At 45.9% G+C, this 24968-nt stretch overlaps 1 protein-coding gene across 2 annotated transcripts; it reads right to left on the bottom strand.

The window, feature by feature from the left end:
- Nucleotides 1-9843: 9843 nt before the first annotated feature.
- Nucleotides 9844-23469, bottom strand: Irf4 (interferon regulatory factor 4). 2 transcript variants are annotated; one of them, XM_051169476.1, is made up of 8 exons: nucleotides 23252-23469; nucleotides 22152-22338; nucleotides 21237-21325; nucleotides 20426-20570; nucleotides 19025-19132; nucleotides 16433-16786; nucleotides 12497-12609; nucleotides 9844-10382 (listed from the first exon to the last, which is right to left on the bottom strand). In XM_051169476.1, the coding sequence occupies exons 1-8, from the start codon at nucleotides 23465-23467 to the stop codon at nucleotides 10242-10244; spliced, it is 1353 nt and encodes a 450-aa protein (XP_051025433.1). In that variant the 5' UTR covers nucleotides 23468-23469; the 3' UTR covers nucleotides 9844-10241. The 2 variants fall into 2 exon arrangements, with proteins under 2 accessions (XP_051025433.1, XP_051025436.1); XM_051169479.1 differs by lacking the exon at nucleotides 19025-19132.
- Between the last annotated feature and the right edge of the window lie 1499 nt (nucleotides 23470-24968).

Below are 24968 nucleotides of genomic sequence, written 5' to 3'. Positions count from 1 at the left end.
ATGTTTTCTTCAAGGCTATCAAACACAAATAGACAAAACACTAAGAATGTAACATTTATATAATTCCTAATGTGTCATGGTTCTTCTTGCTATAGGTAGTTGATTGTATATATGTATAGTAATATAAATGTATATGTAAAAAATAAAAATGTTTAATTAATCAAAAAATAAGTGAGAATCCTCCATAAAACTTTAAGATGCCATAGAATAGATTTTCCTCATTCCCCACAATGCAAAATGTTACTGTCCAAATTCAGAGTATGCAAAAGGCTATTTTTTAGTTTGAACTCTACTTTATCAGGTACGAAGGGCAGTTCTAACAGTTTGGTTTAAGCTTACATTTGCTTACTAGATTGATTTCTTTCCTTTGTCTCTTAGCTTGTGAATGTTTTAGTTAGAGTTTGTATTGCTGTGATAAAACATCAAAACCAAAGCAATTTGGGAAAGAAAGGGTTTTTTTCCAGCTTATAGTTTGTAGTCCATTATCCAAAGCTTCTTCTTCAGTTCCTGCATCTAGGTTCCTGCCTTGAGTTCCTGTACTGACTTCCCTGTATACCATGTATTTTGAACACATCAATCCCTAGTCTTCCCTCAACTTCTCCAAGAGCCACTCCCACCTCTCTATGAACCCAATTTCATGTCTTCTTCTTAAAATAACACATCAAGTCTAATTAGCACTGCCAAATACTCCTATATGTGAGGTTATACATTGGAGCATGGTTTTGATAATTGACTCTCTCTCTCCCCCAGAAGCTATCAACTATCTATAGCTCCTCAGTTAGAATTTGGGCCTCATGGACTTATGCCCCCTTCATGCCATAATATTGACTGCTTTGAACTCATTCATGAGTGCTACAGTCTTTCTGTCTCTGGGAGACATTGTTTTGCTTTGGTTCTTCTCAATAGCTAGTTCTTACGGCACCAAAATCCTTCTGCCCTCTCCTCCTTAATAGTTCCTAATCCTTGGAGGGCGTATGATGTGGATATCCCATTTGTGGCTGAGTATTACACTGACTCTTATTCTCTGCAAATTAGCTGCTTGCGAGTTTCTGTACTAAGTACCATCCACTGCGTAAAGAAACTTCTCAGATGAGGTTTGAAAGTTGCATTGATCTATGTATATAGAGATATGAATTTCGAGGGCACTTTGATACTACGTCCACTTAACAGAATAATAGCATTAGGTTTCCCATGATGGCCTATGAGATTCCCTACCAGGGGTTCTAGATCAGATCTACAGCACCAGGCACGAGTTTCCTCCCGTGAAATAGACCTTAAATCCAATCAGAAAGTAGTTGGTTACTTATACAATATCTATGCCACACCAGTAGTTACTATACTACACAGGGCTCACAGGTGGGAAAGGTTATTTATTACAGTCCTTCTCCTTCTGTGTATCATCTTCCAGTACTATAAAAGATAAGCGGCTTCCTTGACTTCTCTGTTCTTATGACCAATGTGTATGATGTCTTCAGCAATAGAGTGTACCAGGAAGTTCTGCTGGGCACCCACCAACAATGGCAATAACCTGCATTGTTTTGAAGATCTCCAGGACACCTCTACCAGTAACTCAAGAGGAAATATCTCATAGTTGCCACTGGCAACATATGGCTTCTGGGATAAGCATTATTTCCTGTGTAGGGTAACCCCAGTTAAATCCATGTGGTGTGTGTGAAGCTTGTGATCTAGTAAGTTTCTATATGGCCTTTATTGACATCCCCAGTATTAGTTTTCCCTCAGGTTTTAAGGTTTTTCTTTGCATACTTGAAATCTAGGATCTGAGCTGATTGCTTTACTTCATTCATGTATGTATTAAACTCTTCTATGTGGTCATTGACTCTTTATAAAAGTGAGGCACTGAAATCTTTTTCTATCATTTCATCTTTTGTTTCACAGAATTAAGTTTCTGTAAGGCTGTGGAGGTGTCAGGGTGGCTACTGTTTCCTGTTGCATGTATCTTTGTTTTGGTTTACACTTGGTTAGATGTGTCCCCCAATTTTTATTCTTTTATCCATCCTTTTGTGTGTTTATTTTGTTTCTCCTGAGTCTTCCTGGTGAGTTGCCTTCACTTGAGCTCCTGTTCCCCTGGACAATTTAGGGGGAAAGCCAACAGCAGTGACAGATAGGATGGTTTCACAGCCATCCTTATGTTAACTTGCAGTAGAAGACACATGTGTGTCACTCGTGTCCCAGGAAGCTTTAGAGATAGCAGTACTAGCATACTGATGGTGTGTCATATAGTTACTCATTTAATGTATCAATAATTAAGTAGTCAAATGATGCAGAAATGGGAAAAGGTGGAAAGAGGAAGTAAAGTATGAATGCGTGTGTAAGAGGTATCCCAAGAGCAAAGAAAATATTCTGGCATAGATGCAGAGAAAGAAAGGGCATTAAAGTACAGGAGTGTACATTTAAAAGTATTTTTGATTTAAAAATTAAGTAAAAGCTGGGTGTGGTGGCACACACTTATAATCCCAGCACTAGGAGAGGCAGAGGCACATATATCTCTCTGAGTTTGAGCCTAGCCTGGTCTACAAAGCAAGTCCAGGGCAGCCAAGGCTACACAGAGAAACTGCATCTCAAACAACAACAACCCCCATTAAACAGAAGGTACTACAACCTTACCTGTGGCTCCTGGATGGCATACTGTGACTTTTTTTTTCTCCTTGATTATATTTTGTAGAAATCTCTGCCTGAGGGAGATGGGGTGGTGCCTGCTGGTTTTAACAATTCCAACAAGGTAAGGAAGTATGTCCTTCCTGACAAGAAGCATTTCTGCTGTGGGAACTCTTCTTTCGGATGGGATTCTCCAGTCTGAGGCGTTCCACCTGCCAAGTACAACCCCACCTCTCATGTTTAGAGTGTCACTCTTTTCCATGCACAGGGCTTCCCATGACCAAAGTCTGAGAGCCTGTGGAATGCCCACCTGCCTGTGTTGACCCTGGTAACCAGCATGACCCTTCCCAGACACACCCACCAGCGACTGGGCCAAGCTTAGCAGCATACTTTCTGAGCTTCTGTGGAGCTCATCTGAACAGTCACGGGGATTGACCTCTTCCAAGCCACTCCACGCCACCTGTGGAAAATCTGAATTTCAAGTTTGTTTGTTTTGTTTTGTTTTTCCAAAGAGGAAAATTCTACTTGAGTAATTTCTTTTTTGTTCAACTTTCTTTGACAAGAATTGCATCTGATTTTTCATCCTAACTCGGGTCTTTCACCATGCACATAGAAATAGGTTCTAATCTCCATCATATGTTACATCGTTTTAAAAACTTTCTTTGAACCTAAGAAAGTAATAATCATTTTCTCATGTCATAAAGTACCTACCTAGCATTCAGCTTTAAGTGGTTATACACTATTTTGGCCCATAGATGGATCACCTATGAATCTTAGTAGCCCACCGTGGGCTGATAATAGATGTAAGGTGGCATACACAGTTTCTGTCTTTAAGGAGTTGGTAGTCAGGAGGACAAATCAATGAACTTGTAAACTGTCAAATGGCCAGAGTTCCCTGGCCCTCACTAGCTGCAGCCCTCAGAGCAGCGGGCCCTGTACCTCCCATGAGGAGTACAATACCCTGGTGGCAGAGGTGCAAGTGAGCATGAGGGCATGAGAGCAGGAAAGCTGACCCCACCCCTTGTAGGCTGTGGCCTTGGGTGAGCTAGGCAGGGCAGTGCTGGAGAGAGAGCCTACCCTGGTGGTGTGGGTGCAGGAGAACTGGCAGGCTGGCCAACTTGGCTACCACCCAGGTCCTGATCCAGAGCTTTGAGTTGGCCCACACCAACATCTACCCCATTGATAAATTGCTGTAGTACACAAAGGGACTGGTCCTGTAGATCCAATACTTCAGGATCTCCATGATGCAATACAACACAGAGTATCTAAGAGGAGTCATGGTGAGGATCTAGTGTGTAACAAAAGCCAGAGGCCTCAGACCACACCAGTGACTCATTGCAATGAACATTTGCAAGTAAAGAAGTGTGGACAAGCCGGGCGTGGTGGCACACGCCTTTAATCCCAGCACTCGGGAGACAGAGGCAGGCGGATCGCTGTGAGTTCGAGGCCAGCCTGGTCTACAAAGTGAGTCCAGGATGGCCAAGGCTACACAGAGAAACCCTGTCTCGAAAAACCAAAAAAAAAAAAAAAAAAAAAAAAAGAAGTGTGGATACTGTGGGGCACACTACAGCTTCCACAACAAGATGATTTTTTCTTTGTGGGGGTGTCAAGGGCAGAGGGTGGGTATGAAGGTGTAGGGAGATGAATAGGACTCGGGTGCATGACATTGATTCACAAAGAATAAAAAAAAGTTAAAATAAAAAGAATGGCAAAAAAAAAAAAAAAAAAAAAAAAAAAGGTCAATGTTATGTTGTAGACACAGACATTTCAAACTGGAGTCCCTAGCTTCTGTGGTTGGGAAGCAGTACTGGGAGGTGATACCATCTTTAGTACAGTCTTTGATAGGTGGGGACTAATGTGAGGAAGTTAGATAAACAAAGGCATGTCCTTGAAGGAGCTAGTGGGACCCTAGCCTGCCCCGCCCTCATGTGCACGTGTGCACTTGTGTGTGTGTGTGTATGTGTGTGTTAATGGTTCTGACTCAGCTCTGCTCAGCCTCATCTCAGCATGTCCATCATTCTTAGTTATTGTTCCATAGAGTCAACCATGGAGTCATCCTCTCATCCTGCATATGTGCTCCTTTCTACCCTGTGGTTCTCACCGCTCCTTCCAGCACATTCTTCTCAGATTAACAGCCCCCAAGGCTTTTCCAGGAGGCAGAACATAATTATTGTTTTAAGGGACAGCTGGTATCTACAACTCATTTGTTCTTCCATCTTATTTCCCTAGATTACGCATTTTCTTCTCCTCAGGTAGGAGGCTAACAGGGCTGAAAGGGTTTGTCTTAATATTCTGGCCATTTTGATCCCTGGTCCCAAAGGAGAGGGGGCAAAGCAAGAGATAGAGTATGCAATTGTTTCTCAGTGGCACAGGACCAAATAGGGTACACAGAGGCGGTGAAGTGCCTCTTGTAAGAAAGGGTACTCTATCCTCATGGGAGAGAGCCATTGAGCTGTGCAGTGTACCTGTATCGACATCCTGGCGATAGGCCTGTGGCCACTGGCTCAAGCTGTAGAAGGAACATGCTGGTTGGCCTCGGATGCCCTTTAACTCACAACTAGAAATTGGAAAGGCATGTGTCTGCTAGAAATTATGAGATGGTACAACCAACACTTCAGTCCCTCCCCAGAAATATGGCACGTAGGGGACATCGTGCTTTTCTAGGATGGAGGAGTATTGCTCACGTGCAAAGCACATCTGTGTTTTTGTTGGTACTACCAGCTAATTGCAGGAAACGAAATCCAACAGTCAGAGTTTGAACTCAAAGGAAAAGTCTAAGACCTGGGGCCCCGTGGGAATAAAAAAAAAAAACAAACAACAACAAAAAACCCCAAACAACAAAAACAAAACCCCAAAAAACAAAAACCAGACAACCAACCAACCAATCAACCAACCAAACAAACAAACAAAACAGTCCAGAACTCAAGCCACCAGATTTTTTCAAACAAGCTTAGCTTCAAGTAGTAGAATTACTTGGTGAAATCCTGGCTGTATATGTGCTGACCTGGGCCCATCTATGCTCAGCGAGTTCACAAAGCAAAAGTTGCAGGGTAACTGATTACCATTTAGTACATTCAAAATTACTATGATGTTCTGGGCATCCAAAATCTTTGCTAGAACCTTTTCCCAGAACTCTGTGAATCCCTGGGCTTTTTGTAGCCCAGGCTCCAGCCCTGGGCTGACAGTCTTCCTATGAGACATGGAAGCTCACAGCCATGTCAGGAAGAGTGACGCAGACAAGAATGAGGTTCTCTGGCTTGGCTTTTCGGAGAGGAATTTCAGCCAAGGTTCTCTCTTGGGGGACACCCAGGATTCCCCCTATACCCTGTGCCTGTCCCCTAGAATCTGGCTTATCATAATGCTGGCTCACTATTGGGTACCCACATGATAACAAAATGAGAGGAACTTGAAGTATAAAACAAAACATCAAAACAATGTTTTTAAAACCTATTTCTCCTTATGGGAGAGATGGCTCAGCTTGGTTAAGAGTGCTTACTGCTCTTCCAGAGGACTGGAATTCTGTCCTAGTTCCCATATATGTGGCTAACAACCACTTGTGTCTACAGCCACAGGATATCAGACCCCATTCTTGACCATACAGACACCTGTGTGTGCATGTACCTACACTTAGGTGAACTCATACACTATAAATTAAATTTTTTCTTAATATGAAAAAAAAAATCTCAGAGTCCACCAGGCCTTTTGGAACATAGATCTAGGAAGGAGGAGACAGGATTAAGGGGCATAGGGTGAATAAATGTTCCCCTCAGACACAGCTGAGGAGACTCAGGCCTGTAGTGGCAGAGTTGTGGAGCTAGTTTGCTTTCCTCCTTCCCTCCCTCTCTCCTCTCTGTCTCCATCTCTGTCTCTGTCTGTCTCTGCCTCTGTCTTTCTCTCTGTGTCTCTCTGTCTCTGTGTCTCTCTGTCTCTGTCTCTCTCTGTGTCTCTCTGTCTCTGTGTCTCTGTCTCTGCCTCTGTCTTTCTCTCTGTGTCTCTCTGTCTGTGTCTCTCTGTCTCTGTCTCTCTGTGTCTCTGTCTCTTTGTCTGTCTCTCTCTGTGTCTTTGTCTCTGTCTCTCTGTCTCTGTCTCTGTCTCTGTCTCTCTCTCTCTCTCTCTCTCTCTCTCTCTCTCTCTCTCTCTCTCTCTCTCTGCTGAACACTTTAGAGATCTGATTTCAGGGACACACAGGCAGCCAGGAAGGAAGTAGGGCTGCTGACGGCCTCACCAAGAACCCAGCAGATAGAGGAAGTATTTCAAAGGCTGTCGGGATGGCAATAAAAATGCTCTACAATCAATCTTCCTAGAAATTCTTTATTTATCAAATATTTAAAAACACACAGTTTGCTTTGTGAAGCAACTTTACAGCGAAATCCATAGCGTAGGCAAACACTGCACGCAGGGTGGCGGGCAGGGTTGCCTGGCAGGCTCAGACATGGCAGAACGTCCAAAGTATGAGCTCTAACCAAGAACTCTGAGTCCTGGTCCCCAGCAGTTCTCTCCTCGTAAGGTGGGTGCACAGAACCTGGGAGCAGAGCAGCATCGGTGCTTTTCTGTGTGAGGTGGGTTCACCTTGAAGGGCTTGAAGCATGTGTCGGTGTCTTATAGAACTGGCTTGCCGGATTCTCTTCTCTTCTGTTTCAATATACCCTGGAGACACGTTCTTCAAAGCAGTGGGAATAAAGTCCAGGAAAATCAGCTTTCCCAGCCTTCAGTGAGCAGTAGTTAGCAAGGACTGAGGGAATCCTACTTACAGCGCAGACTTCAACTAGTGAAGAAACAACCTGCACAAAGGTGTGTGTGCTATGGCAGGGTCACGCCACACAGAAATGTGTGAAGCAGTCACGTGATTTAAGGAGATTACGTAACAAAAATAGAGACCTTAACAATTTCATAATTTTCACCAATAACCCCAAAAAAAGTATTAATAGTCACTAATGGGAAGGACAAGACTGACTGGAGAGGAATGAAAGGGCTTTTAAACCTTGTTGGGCATTTTATCAAACTATCACCAATGGGAAAGCAAGTTTTTAAAGCAATATCAAAGGCCCTTCCTGTGTGGGACATGATACTCAGACTCCCAGAATCCTCTGTTGCTGGGGCTCACACTCACCTTGTCTGCAGGGCAAGGGCACCTTACATATGCCATAGCCAGGCACCAAACTCAGCCTGCTGGCATTCCTTGTGCCTGGCATACAGCCACTTGGGCAGTGCACCCAGGCCCCTGCAGTCCTGGCGTGTTCACAATGAAGCAGGCCCTTCCTTGATCCAATCCCAGAGTCTACATGGATTTCTCTATGTAGTTTCTATCAGCTTCTCTGTCCAGGACAACAACAGAGGAGTTTGGGGCTTTCGGTTTTAAGCTAGACACTACTGACTGCTCTGGGAGCAGAAACAAGCTGATGGCATGTACCCTGTGATGCAGTGTTCCTCAGCCTACCTCCTCCACAGCAACTTCCAAACAGGGCAACCTGAATCCCACTATGTGTGTCCCCCATTTGCTTCGCCAAGGGTTGAGGGAGCCATTCCTTATGTGTCAGGCGTGTTTGCCTATCATTCTGTGCCTCACTTTCTTACAGAGCCCTCAAGATTGAAGCCATCAGCAGGCATGGCTGTAAAGGAACATATGAGTGGTGGCCCAAACCATCAAGCATTTTCCAGAGAATTCAGCTTCACTGTCAAAGCAGCATAACATTAAGGAAAAGGAAAAAAATGTACATGGGCACTAGGATGAAGGGTCTGTTTAGAGGAAAAGATTCGCTCTCCTAAGGGACAAGGCAGAGAAGTCCGGTGAAGTGCCAGATAAGGGCATGGTTAAATACCTCCCTCCCCCAGGAGGGCAGCTCTGGTGCGAGGCTTCCAGGAAAGAGCACTCCCAATTTTGCCTTCATTTTCCCTTGGGATAATATACCCCAGAATGTTTTGCATCTATAAGATGTATAAGTGACTTCAGTTCATGAGACTCAGTGGACTGCTGGGATGCACTCATGACTAGCAGCTAATAAGATGTCTAAACTGCACCCAGGCACACTGCGGTGGAATTCCACATGCCACTCAAAAGATGAGGTAACTTTGTGCCGTTAGGCACATAAGAATGTGTCATCGTATTTCTCTCTGTCTCTTTTAAAAGGCAAATCATGTTTAACAGACTGAATTATTGGAGCTAATTCTAGGAAGGAAGAATTAAGTTAAAAAAAGCTTTTGGTTTTTCCCTTCCCTAAATTGCTTACATTTTCTGTAATATGTATTATTTAGTAAAGGCTCCTTTTAAAAAAAATAAACGACACCCAATGTTCTGTTGCTTATTGAATGTATGCTGCTGAGTGACTTAAGACATATTAAGAGTGGCATGTTTTTTTTTTTAAAGCTAGTGTTTGAGAACAGTTGACTCTTTCTTAGCCTGGAAGAAACAGAAATTATTTTAGGGTAGGAGAAAAATCCTGGAGCAAGGCAAAGCCATCTAAACAAAACAGTAACAAAAAAATAAAGGGCCAGATTTCTGAAGGTAAAGAGGACCTTTTGAGATTACGTGAAAGAATGCATTTTTGAAAAGTCTGTTAATTTTGAGGATCTGTCAAATTATTATTGGCACAAGGAAGCATCTAATATACAAAATAAGCAGAAATACCCCACTGAGTCTGCAGCTGTAAGCTGAACCGCTGGTGTCAGGGCAGTTCCCAACCTGCACAAAAGCTCCGCCCCTCCAGTGTTGCCATGGAGACTTCTGATGGCCAACAAAACAAATACAAAGGGAAATGGCATAGAACTTTAAAAAACCATCTCTAGTATTCCGCCTCTCTATCTCTCTCTCTCTCTCTCTCTCTCTCTCTCTCTCTCTCTCTCTCTCTCTCTCTCTCTCTCTCTCTGCCCTTTAGAAAAACAAGTCAGCAACAATTATGAAGAATGAGATGCAAAACCAAAAAGGGAAACAACAACAAAATACTTTCTAGTCATTACTAAATGGAAGGACATATATAAAAATGCCCCATCTTATATATCCCTAATTTTTGTGGCTCAAGTATGTGACAACAGAACCCTCCATGTGGCTTTTCGGGAAGGCCAAGGAGAAGGAGCAAATGGGAGGCAGGGTCCACTTGGAGAGACGGTGCATGATTGGGACATTAAAAGGACATTATTGTCTCTTTAGTCTGTGGCATGATCCAGGAGAACTGCAGCTCCTCCAAGCAGGAATACATTTCTCGTTTAGTAGATGGAGTGGTCTCCAATTTAGACTTACTTCCCTGAGAAATGGATCAATAATACTTAAATCTCTCTTCTCTAGTCAGAGATCCACACTGGCACAGCTTTTCAGTCTTCAAGCAAAGACCCATCGACACCAGGCTAAAACCAGCATTTAAGGACATGTAAACACGTCACTAATAAAGTTTCACAGTTAGAAGTCAGAGCACAGTCACCAGTGTGCTGGTACTTGTCAGACCTGGATGATAGTCACTCTTCTGGGGCAAGCTCCTCTGTTGAGCAGGTACAGCTGTTTTTCCTCACAAATCCCTCTTGTTGTCTCTTCAACTGTGAACCCACTTCGTAGCTCTTCAAAGAAAAAGGGCACCCATCAGCTGCCCTGTCAGAGTATTTACAACAAAGCAAAATCCTTCCCCGAGGCTGGCTTTTCACTCTTGGATGGAGGAATGACGGAGGGACCGGTGGTAATCTGGAGTGCCAATGTGTTCAGATAAATCATAGCCCCTCAGGAAGTGTCCACTGTTTTGTTGAGCAAAATAATACAGTTGTCTGGCTAGTAGAGGCTCCACCTTTAATAAGACATTTTTTTAAAAAGGCATTACTAGAACATTCTTTTCAAAACCACACAATTGGGGCATCATGAAATGACCCGCAGACTCTAGGCAAAACCACGAGCTGTATAAAATAACATAGCAAATCATTTCATATTCAGAGCAATTAAAAAAACTAGTTTTGTTTGTCCTTATAATACCTGGAATAGAATACCCTGGAAACAGAATTCTTGGTTTTATAATTGAAGCTAAATACGGCATTTTCAAGTCAATTGCCTCTTGCAATTTTTGCTTTGTTTTGTTTTTTGAGATTTTATTTTTGGTTTTTGTTTTTGGGTTGAGGGCTTGGGTTTTTTTGGGGGGGGGGATGGGTTCTCTGTGTAGCCTTGGCTGTCCTGGACTCACTAAGTAGACTAGGCTGGCCTCAAACTCACAGTGATCTTCCTGCCTCTGCCTTCCTGAGTGCTGGGATTACAGGCATGTACCACCATGCCTGGCTGCCCCTTAGAATTTATATTTGACTAAATAACTGGACATCATCAGGTAAAATGATCAAATCAAAAGGCTAAGTATAATTCAGGATAAGTTAGGCTCATGAATTTGACAGAAAGAGGGGCCCACATCATGCCATGCAATACACAAAATTCTGAACCACAAGCAGAAGACAGGGTTGAACAACATGAAACATCCACATGGCAAGCAGTGGTTCACTGGCTCTGATGGGTCTCGTTTTTTCATGAGCATCGATCACACTCTCAATCAAAGCCAACCCTCATCAAGTCAGGGTGAATGGCTTGTGTCCGTCACTCATACATAAACCAAGCCTTTTTTATAGTAACTGGTATGACTCTCTGCAACCGCTCATATCAATTAAACCTGTAATAAGAAAACCAGGAGAATTCATGGGTGTGCCCATGCCTGTTTTCTAGCTATGGAAATATATAGCAGCATTTTAAGGCACTTTGACTATAGGATCATCATTGTCTTTTTTTTTTTTTTTTTTTTTTGAGTACCAATGGACCTAAATCCTTAAAATTAGATATATGTAGGAATTTACTCACTACTTTAAAAAAATACTGCTAATCAATGCTAGACTCACCCACTCATTTGTAATTTCATTTGGTATCAACCACCAGACAGAACTGGGAAAATGCTCAAGTCCAGGACTGTATTTTTGTTACTTCTTGGGTTTTGTTTTTGCAACCAAGAAGGGAGGCTGGGTGTTCAACATCAGTGCCCCCAAGCCCATCCCTCACTAGGCCTGGAAGCAGAGCTTTACCAGTTCTGGGTAAGTGCCTGCCATTGAGCTATATGCCCAGCCTTCAATTTTCACTTAAAAAAAAAAAAAAAAACATCACAACTAAAATCCCATTTGCATTGAGATATTGTGGCTATTCTGGGATATGACATTTACTTGGTACTGCATACTTTTCTAGATATGTAGTAAAGTAAAATTATCTAATTAAAAACATCAGGTATTCAGAACTCATTTTAATTATTAAGTGGATGTTAAATATTATCTAAATAAACCTGCTTGGTTTTTTTGTTAAAAGATGTTTACTGGCCAGAGTTGTACCCATCTTAAACTGGATTTGCTCTGAAGATGGATTGACCTCCCTGGATTCCTGGGAAGACTAGACCTCCGCCAAAGACCCCCTTGTCCAACTATTAAATAACTTCCCAAAGTCCGGCAATGAAAAGAGGGCCTGGGAACTGTCTGAAGTCATGAGGAACTATGCAGGCAGCTTCCTGGTGGGAAAGTTCTACTCTGCCAGAATAGACAGCTTTTTAAAAACCACAGAGAAGGCGAGGTGTCAGAGTGGGGTACTTGGTACCAACTATTAAAAAATTCCTGTAGAAGGGGAGATAACAGTCTGAAACAATGAAGAGTACAGGACAAGCGAAACGGTTCATGGCATCCACCCTGCTGATTCTGTGGTGACAGACTTTGGCTGGAAGTAGGTTGTGGGTCCCTGAGCTGTGTTGCTCACTGGGGCCTGCTTCCTCCTATGCTATTTTAAGGTCTACATTTATTTTCCCAGGTGATTTGACATTTACTCTTCATTTGCCACATCTCTAAAAGGAACATCTCCACACTGTGTGATTTAACAGTGATGTAACCAGGTACTCACATGAGCTGTGATGAGCTTCCTCTGCCTGTGAGGGTCTGGAAATTCCTCACCGAAGCACAGGGTCACCTGGAATCTTGGTGCTGGCCGGCCATGGTGAGCAAACACTTGCAGTTCTGAGAACCCACAAGAAAAAAAAAAAACCTGCTCAGACACCTGGTAAAATGGGCTGAACGGAAAACATGAGCCACGTGTAATTCTGCTTTGGGGGAGCCCAGGTTCTGTTTCCCTAAGTCTGGCCCTTAGGGTAGATAGCAGACACAAAAACCACATGTTCAAGTTCACAACTGACTTCCAGACTTGATGTTGGTTTTACTTCATTATTCTTGAGGATTGAAGAACTTGGGTCTGTGCACCAGCCTCCCAGAAATGCATGAGGTCAGAGAAAGAAGCAAGGGAGGACAGAAAAGAAAAAGGAAGGTAGCTATGTTGAGGCAAACAAGCAGCACAGGCAAAGGAAATGTTTTAATATAAAGAGTTAAGATGTCCTGGTGGCCCAAGGTTATTTTTAAACCTCACTGGCTAACAGTGGAGGCCATGTGGTGTTTGGGTGCCAAGGGCATCTATAGCCCATACCAGCTGATGGCAGTTGGGTCCCCACTTGGTACTAGGTCTGAAACTCCAATCAGTAGAGCTGAGTAGACTTCAGTCTCACTTTGGAGACAGAATGATGCGGTGAGAAGGGGACCAATGAGCCCCCTCTGGCAAGGATGTACGTGCTGAGGCCATTCCCACTCGAGAGACCCAAGACAGGCGAGAAGATTGATGAAAAGAGACATGTTCATGGCTAGGGCATCACCACCGGCAGAGCACTTGCCTTATGCCGTGCAAGGCCCTGGCTTCCACCCCCAACACTGCTAAAAAGAACAAGAAGGCCACATCCAGTTGCTGGCATGAACCCTTGCTCTTCCTGCTGGTGCTGGGTTCCCAGGCCTTCTCTGCATGAAAGAACTGACATAAGGGAGCTGCCTGTGCAGAACAGCCATGAAGACTCTGCCCCCATCAGATATGAATTCTCAACTGTGCCTATGGGGACTGTCCCGAGTAGGGGTGCAAATCCTGAATGGGTAGACATCAAAGGTTTCCACTGCTCTCTGCACCTGTAGAGCTCCGAGAAGCTCGCAGAACTGACTTCCTGCATTTCTTGCTCCTTCCAGAATTCAAATCAAACCCAGTGGTTTAGTCACAATGTATGGAGTGCAATCGCACATGGCTGGGAAGACACCTACACAGGTTAGGCCAGATTAGAAGGTGAGTACAATTCTCTAAGAAAGTGTACATCAGCCTGATAACTCAAGAACACTGGGTGGGGATCCCTAGGTACAGAACCTGATGGGCCTAGCAGCAGCAGCAGCGGCGGCGGCGGTGGTGGTGGCGGCAGCATTATCTTCTCTGAGCCTCAGTGAGGCTTGGGGACTCTGGGCAGCAAAAACAACAGGCCCCACTACAGAAGAAGGAAACAAAAGGGAACTGCTCCTGTTTATGGATCACTAATAGGTCATAGGAAGCAGATTTCTAGACCAAAGTGCCTGCTCTATTTTGGCATTTGCCTCCTGCCTGGATCCCTACTGACACCCCGAGACTGTGTACCCCACAGTCCTGTCTCTGGCAATTGTCATTGTTCTGGGCTACTGTAGTCAAGCAGGGAGTGAGTGGGAGCCTTCAAGGGGAGCACATGAGGACTTCCAGACCCCAGAGCAGATATAGGATATGCAGACAGCCATCTTCGGATGTTGTTTTTCTTTGCCTTGGTCCACAAGCACTAGAACTCACTCCAAGAGCAGGGAAGGCTTAGTCTGGCCAAGGTTTAGCTCATGCCCAGCTCCAAGGGTTTCATCAGGTATCTATCTGCCTTGGAGTCTGAGATGAGTCTCTTCCCTGCATCCCAACTCCCAGGAGAGGATATTTATCAAGGAGCATGCTTATTTTGGGAAATGAAAGAGGATTTGGATGAGCATAAACAAATATTGGTCACTGGACATCAGAAGGCTGAGGGCATGCCACCAGTACAGAGCACACTAGCGGTCTGTGTCTTCACTGTGAATGAACTAAAGGAAGAAGTACAGTGAGGATTCAGCAGGCCTCCTTCTGTGTACATATCCAAGGCAGAGTAAGTCAGTTGTGGAGAGATGCTCCCATATGACAGCATCACAAGCCGGAGCTGCATCCACAAGGAAGGAGTCACCTCAAGTGCCCGCCAGTGAACACGCAGATAAGGAGTACGTGATGGGATACAGCTAACGCAACGGAATAGTGCCAAGCCTTTAAAACAAAGGAAGACAGATGAGCCTGGAAAATATCACACTAAGTGAAGCTAGCCATGCTCACAAAGACAGAGACTGCATGATACTCCCATGCGAACTCTAAATTAGTTGAACTCATAAAAGTAGCACTGAACAGTGGTCAACAGAAGTGGGGGAGGGGTGAGTGGCTAGGAAGCTGTGGGTCAAAGAATTTACATGCTCGCTAAGACAGGAGGACTTTGTTGAACACAAGCTCAACAATGGCTGTAATAATGGCCCATGGACTTTAAAGATGCTAAAAGGGAATTTCAAGTAGTGTTCTTACCAAAAAAAAAAAAAAAAAAGAAAGAAAGAAAGAAAGAAAGAAAGAAAGAAAGAAATGTGGCAGGTGCAGTGGCCCACGTCTGTAATCCCAGCACTTGGGGAGGCAGAGGCAGGAAGATTTCTGTGAGTTTGAGGACAGCCTGGTCCACAAAATGAGTCCAGGAGAGCCAAGGCTTCACAGAGAAAACATGTCTGGAAAAACCAAAAACCAAACACACACACAAGAAAGAAAGAAAGAAAGAAAGAAAGAAAGAAAGAAAGAAAGAAAGAAAGAAAGCAAAAGAAAGAAAGAAAGAAGAAAGAAAGAAAGGAAAAGAAAGACATGCAAAGCGATACACATACTAATTAGTGAAACTTGGCCATAACATAGTGTACATGCATTCTAAGTCAAAGGCATCACAGTGTACAGAGGTGACAGGGGCAATGCAAATTCAGGCTCAATAAAAGGAAAGCACAAGCACGCAAAAAGCCAGATGTATGGGCTGTTTGGAAAAGACATTGGGAATAGAACAAGCTCAGGACAGGATGGGAGGACTGGCAGCAGAGCAGAGCAGCCTATCCCCTCCAAGGCAGCCTCTGCTAGACTCTAGGGAAAGCCTCTGGCTGGTACCAGGCAGTGGCATGGCTAATGGCTTCATATAAGCCAGCCCGGGACTAACTTAACTCCACACAATCACAATTCAAACTAGAAGAAGTACAGGTTCTGGAAAACATGATCAGAAGCCTTCATATGGCAGCGATAAGGTCAAGCTTTCTCAGAATTTCCCCCTCACTGATGCGGCTCCTTACCCTCTCAGCTTTGTCCCTCCTGCAGTGTGGAACTTTTGTAAGGGTGACACATCTCATAACCAAGAATGTTAACAACATGCTTCTAACCTTCTCGACTGTTCTAGGAACCCCTAATGAGCTGAAGTGTCAGCAGATAAACTTGCTGAGAGCATAGAGCCAATACAGTGGAACCTTCCTGGGGGAAGGGCACGTGCTGCGGAAAACCCACATTTTAACTCATTGGCCAGTTGTAGTGGTGCACATATTCCCAAGGCAGGAAGATCTCTAGTTCTAGGCCAGTCTGAGCTACATAGATTATTTAAAAAAAAAACACTGCTAATAATGACAAATTAATATATCAACCTGTATCACAGTCTGTCCTGGCCAGCTCATATGGTCCCTTTTTCTGGCCCTCTGCTAATAAGGGGCACACAAAGCAGACATGAACCAGGCAGAAACCCCATTCCTGGGTGAGCTCTCTGATCTTAGGAGAAAGACCTCTGCCTGGGGTTAGGCAGACACTGTCATTTGAGACCTTCATGACTAGCACCCAACGCCACCTCCGTTCCCCACCTCCGTTCCAACAGATTGTAAGGTGTGTTACCTGATAGAAACTGCTGTGTGTCAAAGAGCTTGCAGGTCTGGTCTCTTTCTAGTTTGTTGGGCCGGTCACTGCACAACGCCAGGGGCCCATCCCAGTAGATCCTGCTCTGGCAAAGTCTTTTGGCATAAAGGCCATCTGGGGCCATCCAGAGGACCAGTCCCCTCTCCAGGTGGCTCAGCAGCTTCTCGATGTTCTTCCTTTGCCCATTGTCCTCTGGGTAGGGAAACAGGACCTGGTCCAGGTTGCTGACATCATAGGTATGTCCATGGGAGATCCGGCAGCCTTCAGGGCTGGACGTGGTCACCTCTTTCACTAGGATGTCCCGGTAATACAGGCAGATATGTAGGCGGCAGTCTGTGAACAAAACTCTGATGTCAGTGCTGACGGACCTGAGACAAGTGCCACAATGCTCAGAGGCCCAAAGACTCAATGACTAGACTACAGCAGGTGGAACACCACTAGTGGGTCAAGATGCTCCACAAACAAGTGGGAGGTCCTAGGGCCAAGGAAGTTTGGAAGATGTTAGCCACCCTTTTCCCCTTGCTAGACTGCAAGCACATTCAATACCAAGAGAAGCCCACAGAAAGAACTTCTTTCTCTAACATGGCCATTTTCAAGTGTTAATGTGGCCATTTACTCATTTGGGGAACATATGCATTTCTTGGATTTTCAGGCAAAATTTACTAGGAAGCACCTCTGTTATGAAGGGGTGTGTGTTGGGGGAGGTGATGATGTTAGTACTGAAGACACTTGTCTAAAATATGAAGTAATAACACTTCATATTCCATTCCAGCAACTCTAAGACTAATTTCTATTACTAAAAAATACAGAGACATCTCAGAAGAAAAGCTTTGGACTTCCCTAAAGTGTCACCATGATGCTATTTAGGTTAAAACAAAACAAAACAACAACAAAAAACCCATAGATATGTTGTAGGTCATTACTAAAATAACAGTTTCTGTGTTGTGGGAAGTGATACTTTTATTTTCTCATTTTTAAGTCAGTTTTCTTGGGGCAGGGGAAGGAATTGACGAGAAAATGTTCCAAAAGCCAATAGTTAGCATAAAACCTCCTGATACCCCCCCTACACTTTGTCTTCAACTCTGAAAAGAACGCAACAACTCTCTCTGTCTCTCTCTGTCTCTCTCTCTCTCTCTCTCTCTCTCTCTCTCTCTCTCTCTCTTTCTCTCTCTCGCTCTGTGTGTGTGTGTGTGTGTTTGTTTTACAGCTTTAAGACAGGAACTTATTGACAAATGATTTTACTGATTGCAGAAACCGCTTTAAAACACCACCCACAGGCTGAAAGGGCAAGCTGGGTGTGCAAAGGGCTCCCCAGGCAGAGAGACAGCTACTGTGGTGGTGGTTGGAGCCCAAATAATGCCTGGAAAGAATAGCTTTCTGAAAAGTGCACTGAGGGCTGATCATTAATTATGCAAACTCCGAGAAAGAAACCCACAAAAGCCTCGTGTTCTTCAACGGCAGGTTCTGACAACCCACATCATGGTGTCTTCCATTTCTGCCACTATAAACAGCAAGTCAAGTGGTGCGCCAAAGAGAGGGGGCGTTGGCTATCTGAGGTGACTGGTAGGGCAGGTTTCATTTCATTTAATGTCACCAGAATTACAAGATGGCAGAGATATAAATAGACATTTATTTCCTACTCTTTGGGCACCTACACAAGTTTTGGGTGTACTAGAAGAGGGTTGGGCGCTTTCTAGAGTCTGTGATAAGCCATGATGCTCAGAAGTGTCCCTCTGCCATTCTTGAGTGGCTCACAGGGTCTCTCTGAACATCCTAACTGGAAGGAACTAGGCATTAAAACTTCCTCCCTCGAGAACAAGGGAAGTATCTAAAACGGTGAAAATGTAGTTGGTGTTTTCAATTACAGACTTTTAAGGTAGCCACAAGCATGATGAGAATTCTAATGTGCAAGCTATTCATTTTTAATATCCATTCAAAATCCATTTGAGAACATTCTCCCTCAAAAAATCATCTTAAGACTTAATGGGCATAGAATGCATGCTTCAAGTGTGCTGGGGGCTTCCTTAAAACTGGTCAGCATCTTCAGGTGCAGGATTCCTTAGTAACAGAACTTTAAAATTAGATCAAGCCCATGCATGTTCAGCAATTCTATCAAAGCTGCAGAGAAGACAAAGCTATATGGTCTTTTGGGGGCATAAAGACTTGTCAGAGACAGAGTCCAAAACCAGTGTTCCCTGGAAGCAGTTCAGGGCCTCCTTGTTTGTGACTGACCCCAAATGGACAAACAACTCTTGGAAAAGAAAAGCCCTTGTGGCTAGGAAGTCTTTCTGAACTGTGAGGATGTTGGCTGGAGGAGGGGCCTGGTGACACATTCCTGGAAAGCTGGGCAGGTAATGCTGTGGAGGTTAAAGACTTCATCCAAATAGTGTTTGTCTACCTAATACTGCTGCGGAGATTTCTAATAGTGCTCTTCATTCACTGGGATGTCCATGTCCACATAGCCTGCGCCAGACCCCAGGACCTGCAAGGGGAGAGTCTAAATCCTAACCTAACCTACCCAGAGGAGAGATGCCACCTCCCTCAGAGCCTTAAAGGAAGCGCTGCACTCACCTGACAGTGCCAAGGCTTCAGCAGACCTTATGCTTGGCTCAATGGGGATTCCAGGAGCCTGGGACTCAGGTGGGGCACAAGCATAAAAGGTTCCTGTCACCTGGCAACCTGCATTTGCAAATAAAAATCAGTTGATGTCTAAGCAGAGAGTCCAAGTGCAGGGAGGCTCTTGAGTTGGGAGGAACCACAACTGTCACCTTCAACCCAAGCTTGACAGGCTGTAAATACCCACTGTCCGCAGAGCATATAATTATAAGACAAAGGCCAAAGTCCAAGTCCAATGAAAAAATGCAGGGTGATGGAGCCACAGTGTGCTCTGGAGGGAAACATGGAGCTCTCTGCAAAACTCATCAATAGGAAAACTGAGGCCCAGAAAGAGAGGGATTTGTACTACCCCACACAACAAGTTCCCAGCAAAGTCAGAGTTTAAATTTAAATGAGGCTAGTTTAAAAAAAATAAAACAACTAAATTATTCAACCTTCAACCTGCTCTGCTTGGGGGAAAATGAACCATGTTTCCTGGCAGCAGAGAAGTTTAAGTCACACTAAACCAAGGTTGATCTAAGCATGAATGGGATGCAGGTACTGGGCGGGTGTGTGTGTGAAATTGTGATAAAGAAATTATTTCCAGAACAATATAAACGAACTACTCATGTGGTGACCTGTGTCAAGACTATTTAAATGATGAGCTTGAAAGTCCTAAAAACTTCTTGCTTATGCCCAGCCTGGTGGCACAGGCCTGTACCCAGCTACTCAGGAGTTCAAGGCAGGAGGGACCAGGTGTAATCTAACCAAGGTAATTTAGCAAGATGACCTTAAAACACACAGTCAAAAGAGGACTTTTTGGGGTGGGGTGGAGGTGAGGGGTGGCAGCTCAGTACACTTGCCTAAATAAATGCTAAAATAACCAAAGCTTCACTGAGCATTTGTGAAAATGTCTGTCTGGCTAATTCGTGTTTCTTCTGTGGAAGCTCATCTCACGTCTTGGGGGAGCCATGTGGCTCTTTTGGAGGCTAACACTGTTGAAGGGATATTGTATGAATTGCTTTTGTTCTGGTCCTTCATTGGTACCAGGAACAGCCACAAATGACCCATCACTGTTCAAAGGAAATGAGCTAGCAATGATTTCCTTAAGTCCCTGCAGAGGTGGCCTGGGGTCTTTTAGTTAAGTTCCCACACAGAGTGAGGCCTATCATGGCTCTGAAGACTTCTACATCTTACGGGATAAGGTGACCCCACCCCCATACACACACCAGCTGCATGTGATGTCCCTCTGGCATCTCTGTGGAAGGAGAAAGCCCTGTGGTGCTGCCCGGGAGGGGTCACCCAGGATCCCCCCCCCACACACACACACCCGAGCCCAGGCTGTTATTTTGTCTGTTGCCCTGGCACATTGCTTACCATTTTCACAAGATGGGGCTTGCCAGTGGTGGCTGCGGGGGCCAAATGTCACAGGACACTGATATGGGATATCTGGGTGTGACTGGTCAGGGGCATAATCCCTCCAGCTCCTGTCATGGGGTGGCACCATGTAGTTATGCACCTGCTGACAAAGGACAGGGATTGCTAAGAGGAAACCATCAGTGGGGGTTGGGGTCCTTTCATATCATGCACACTCCTTGGGGAACCTCTTTTTTATTTTTATTTTTATTTATTTTTTTACCAACAGCCAAGTCATTTTGCCCAAAAAATGTCATGAACTGTCTATCAGACTAGGTAGAAAACAACCACAGAGGGTCTAAAAGCACAGTGGAGGCATTGTGTAAAGCCATGATATTTGTAAAGTTTCATCATATGGCTGAGCCTGGCACCAAAAATACTGCAATGAAATCTGCCCTTTTTAAGCCACCAAAGTGAATCAAACAGTGCTGTAATTCACATCGGGGAAGCCTAAAGAAGTCAGCTGCCCTGTGGTTTCACATGATAAAGTACTACTTCGAAAACCTTTGACTTCCACAAAAGGTCTGGTTCCCAGAAGATCTGACCAGCAGTAGACATGTATCTCCACAGGTGGGACACCAAACTCCCCAACTTAACCATGGCGACAGGGACAGTGACACCATGTTGAAACTGAAACACCCTTCTCTGACCAGGAGTCTGTTCAGCCAATAGGAAGGCAGTTCTGCAGATTTCATCTGAGATTTCCCCCTCTGTGTGCAGCCAACCAAAATCTCAGCCTAGCCTTCCACAAGACCAAGAGTCTGCCACATACCTGCGCCGGCAGTGAGCCATAAGGCGCTGTCATGGGGTAGGGGTGGCCCATGGCCATCTGGGTGTCTTCCAACGTGAGCTGCTTTGCTCCTGTGTGTTTTGGGAGAAAAGAAACAGCACAGAGTAAAACAAGGAACTGACTTAGCTGATCAGCAAATCGTATAAAAGCACCTGAGCACTTAATTCTTAGAATGCCTAGCCACACTAACCAATCCCGTGTTTGTATTTTAAGTAATTTGCTTTCTCCAGGCCATGAAACTGAGTAGACAAGCTCTGACTTGTGTGCGACAGCCACAGGAGGAAACACCACACAGGCTCTGTGATCTGACGAGTGGTTAACGGCAGTGAGATGGTGCCGAGCTGAGGCAGCCTGCAGGACTGGAACACAGCACAGATGCCTGGACGCAGCTCTAAGTGCACTAGTTGGAATCTTGAGAAAGGGAAACTCAAGGTCTGAATTTTCATAGGTACCCCAGCAGACCATATCATCCTAGAAACTCTGGCATTTTTATCACAATAAATGTGAATACTTTTGGGGTATGTGGTGTGTTTTCTTCTCTGAAGAGTAGTGGCTATTAGGCAAGTAAAACTTTAATGGAGCTTCTCCTCCCACCCCCTTTTTTTTTTGAAATTTGGTCCATGGTCTCATTGAATGGAGTAACCACAATGCTTGTGTGTACATACCTACACGCCCATGGGCTTAAAATCTGAGAGGCAATCCTACAGAAACACCATAAGGTTTTCACTTACAACCCTAACAGCCTGGACTAAGAGAATGTTAGGCTTAACCATGCATGGGGCAGAAGGTAGCAGGCTACACAACAGTTGTAGTAGAAAGTGACCCTCAGTAGGAACTAAGGCTCCTTGAGTTTCCCATTGCCTCTATCCTGAGACTTGTACCGGGAAAATCTCCTACCTTTTTTGGCTCCCTCTGGAACAATCCTGTACACCTTGTACGGGTCAGAGATATCCAGCTGGCTCCTCTCTACCAGTTCCTCAAAATCATTGCTCTTGTTTAGAGCACATCGAAGTCTTGTCTTCCAAGTAGGAGGATCCGGCTTGTCGATACCTTCTCGAAACTTCCCTTTAAATAGTGCCCAAGCCTGAGAAAGGAGAGAAGGAAAAGTCAAGCTCAGGTCTTCAAAAGGAATCTATGGATTGCGTGTTCTGAAAGGAAGGTTGGTGTTTCAGCTCTGCTGTTGCCCAAATGTGGACCGCGATGATAGCAGAGGTCCTCTAAGGAAAGAACTTCTCACCGAGGACCCTGTGGTGAGATAGGGAGACCACCCCCAGTGTGGTCTGTACACAGCCAGTGTCTGAATCTGTAGACAAGACAGAGCTGTGGAGAGAGCTGGCCCCGGAGAGAACGTCTACAAAATCACAGAGGTACTTGGAACAAATTCCCGCAGGAAGTCCCCTTCCCCTACCCTGCTGGCAGATGGAAGCTGGGGGGCTTCACAGTTCAGTGAGCAAGCTCTTTTGGGTCCTCAGGGACTCCCACGGGGCGGGGGGGGGCAGCTCCCAGAGAAAGACTTGAAATAGCCAAAGCCACTCAGAGAATCAGAAACAGAGATGGGAGCTTCCAGAACTAGAATCACACAGCAGAGGAGCCCGAGCAAAGAAACAAAACTCACAGAGAAATTCAGAAAAGTAGCAAAACAGAGAGTGGGAAACAGAGTGGTCCTAGCAGTCAGCAGTGGCAAGGGCAGGAAACAGACTAAATGGGCTGTGCAACAGGAACCCCAGCAACCCCAGGGATGCTCCTGGGACTGGAAGTACTTCCTCCACACAAATTTAAGATTGGGACCTGGATTCCCATTTGTGTAATCCCTAGAGAGCTTGCAGCCTCTTTCCCTTCTCCCAGGACTTTCGCCAAGCAGGACTCAGTTCTCGCGGGGAGGGGGCCCACTCGACCTCCGAATCCCTTGCTCTGAAGCCACAAAGCATCTAGAGCTCTCATACTCGCCTCTCTTCCCCCGACTCCCCTCTGCCCTGGGATTCCCGAATGCCAGTCACCTTGAAGAGGGCGGCGTCCTCCTCTCGGTTGTAGTCCTGCTTGCCCGCGTGCTTCCACGGGATGCGGAAGACGCTCTTCTCCTCGTTCTCCCACACCAGGCCAGGGTACTTGCCGCTGTCGATCTGGTCGATCAGCCACTGGCGGAGTTTCCCGTTGCCGCAGCTCACCGCGCCCATGCCGAACTCTGAGCCCCTGCCGCCCGCTTCCAGGTTCATGCTGTGCCGACCTCCTGCGCTCGCGCGCTGCAAGGAGACAAACTTCCTTGCAGCCACCTTTGCCTTGTTCTCGGGGCTCCCTGTCCCAAACACTCGCAGCAACCACGAGGCCCCGGAGTCTCTGAGGCTGCGAGGTGCCCGGGAGCAGTGCCAGTGTCTCCGGAGTCCGCCAAGAGAAAGTACTTTGGCTAAGTTGTGGGGAGCATCCCGTGGAGCGCACCATCCTCAAGGACCTTCCTCGCACCCCATCTAGAACTCACTGTCCAGTATTTTAACGCACTCCATCGCAAGCTCCTAGACATACAACTGTCCTCAGACCCCAAGTCTTGCATCTGAAGTCATGGGCGCCCCGTTAGCTTGCTTGCTAGTTCCAAACTGCTTTCACCCCATTTTCCCCTCACTCTACTTCTACTGCTCCTTCCTGGGTTCAGGCTGCCTTGGTGCCCTAGGCGCGATGAACCTGGCACGTGGACTAGCCCTTGTCCAGGTCCTGTGGCCATGCCTTGCAGGTGTGCAGTACCTAGCCGTCTTCTCCCTTGACTTTTTTCTTGGACACCCTCACTTTGTCCCGGGAATAACGCCAGGCCTACCCAGCCAGAGACGATTACGTGCACCCTGGAAGCAACAAGTCTGGGTATGGGACAAACGCCGCAGCCAAGAAGCGGGAGATTCCGGCCTGGAGAGGGTCAGCGCGACCCCAGGCGGGAGCAAATGCGATGCAGGGTGCTGCGGACAGCAACACCGGCTCCCTTGCGCGGGAAGCTAAGAAAGGCGTGGGGGAAGGGGCTTTGAGCGCCCCAAGTTTGGAGCTCCTAGCTCTCTTTAGCCATCTGGCCTAGGAATCCTGCGCTGCAGCCCTCGATGAGTTTGGGTCTCTTACGAACCAAGGCGGGGAAAGGAGTTTCTGACAGAAGCAGGCAACGTCAAGGATAGTCCCCCCTGCGGACAAGCTGCGGCTAGTGCGTGTTCCTTTGATAACACGACAGTCCCGTTAACTTGTCCCGCCCAGCCCGTGGGGATGTTCTGGAACGCCCGCCCAAGCAGCTTCACACAGAACACGCAGTGTGTACGTCCTGGGCCAGCTCAGATGAAGGGACCCGGAGCCCCCTATCTCCGCAAGCAACCTCCGGGCCTCCAGCTCAGAGAGGGAAGCTGGACTTCTCGCTCCCGCCCCATCCTCTGCCACTAGCCTCATACTCCTTCTTTTGCCCGACTCTGGGCCTTACCTCACCCGCACTCTGAGCTGAGGGCAGCAAAGGGTCCCAAGTTCAAGTGGTGAAACTCAAAGTGAGGTGAGAAAGAGGAACTTTATAGAGCCGGAGGCGGGGAGCCGGGCTGGGCGGGGCACAGCGTCTCCGCCTGCGAGGGCGTGGCTCTCCTAGACTGAGGCGGGCCCTCTACTCCAGCCCCGGGCCTGGCCGAAGCGTTGGTGGCGGGCTCGAATTGGAGCGTTGGACTGGAGCCCATAGGGTCAGGGGCTGTCTCCCTGCGGACAATCCTT

Source organism: Acomys russatus, chromosome 3 (assembly GCF_903995435.1).
Source record: "Acomys russatus chromosome 3, mAcoRus1.1, whole genome shotgun sequence".
In the NCBI taxonomy this organism is placed as follows: domain Eukaryota; kingdom Metazoa; phylum Chordata; class Mammalia; order Rodentia; family Muridae; genus Acomys; species Acomys russatus.
This window is presented reverse-complemented; position numbering and strand designations above follow the sequence as displayed.

Excerpts from the sequence above, each read along its gene's own strand:
- Irf4 (XM_051169476.1), bottom strand. The coding sequence starts at position 23,467 with ATGAACCTGGAAGCGGGCGGCAGGGGCTCAGAGTTCGGCATGGGCGCG. Across the intron at positions 21,326-22,151 it reads TCCAGAGGGAGCCAAAAAAG|GAGCAAAGCAGCTCACGTTG; the intron begins GTAGGAGATTTT and ends CAAAACACACAG. Across the intron at positions 10,383-12,496 it reads GGAAGCTCATCACAGCTCAT|GTGGAGCCTCTACTAGCCAG; the intron begins GTGAGTACCTGG and ends GTCTTATTAAAG.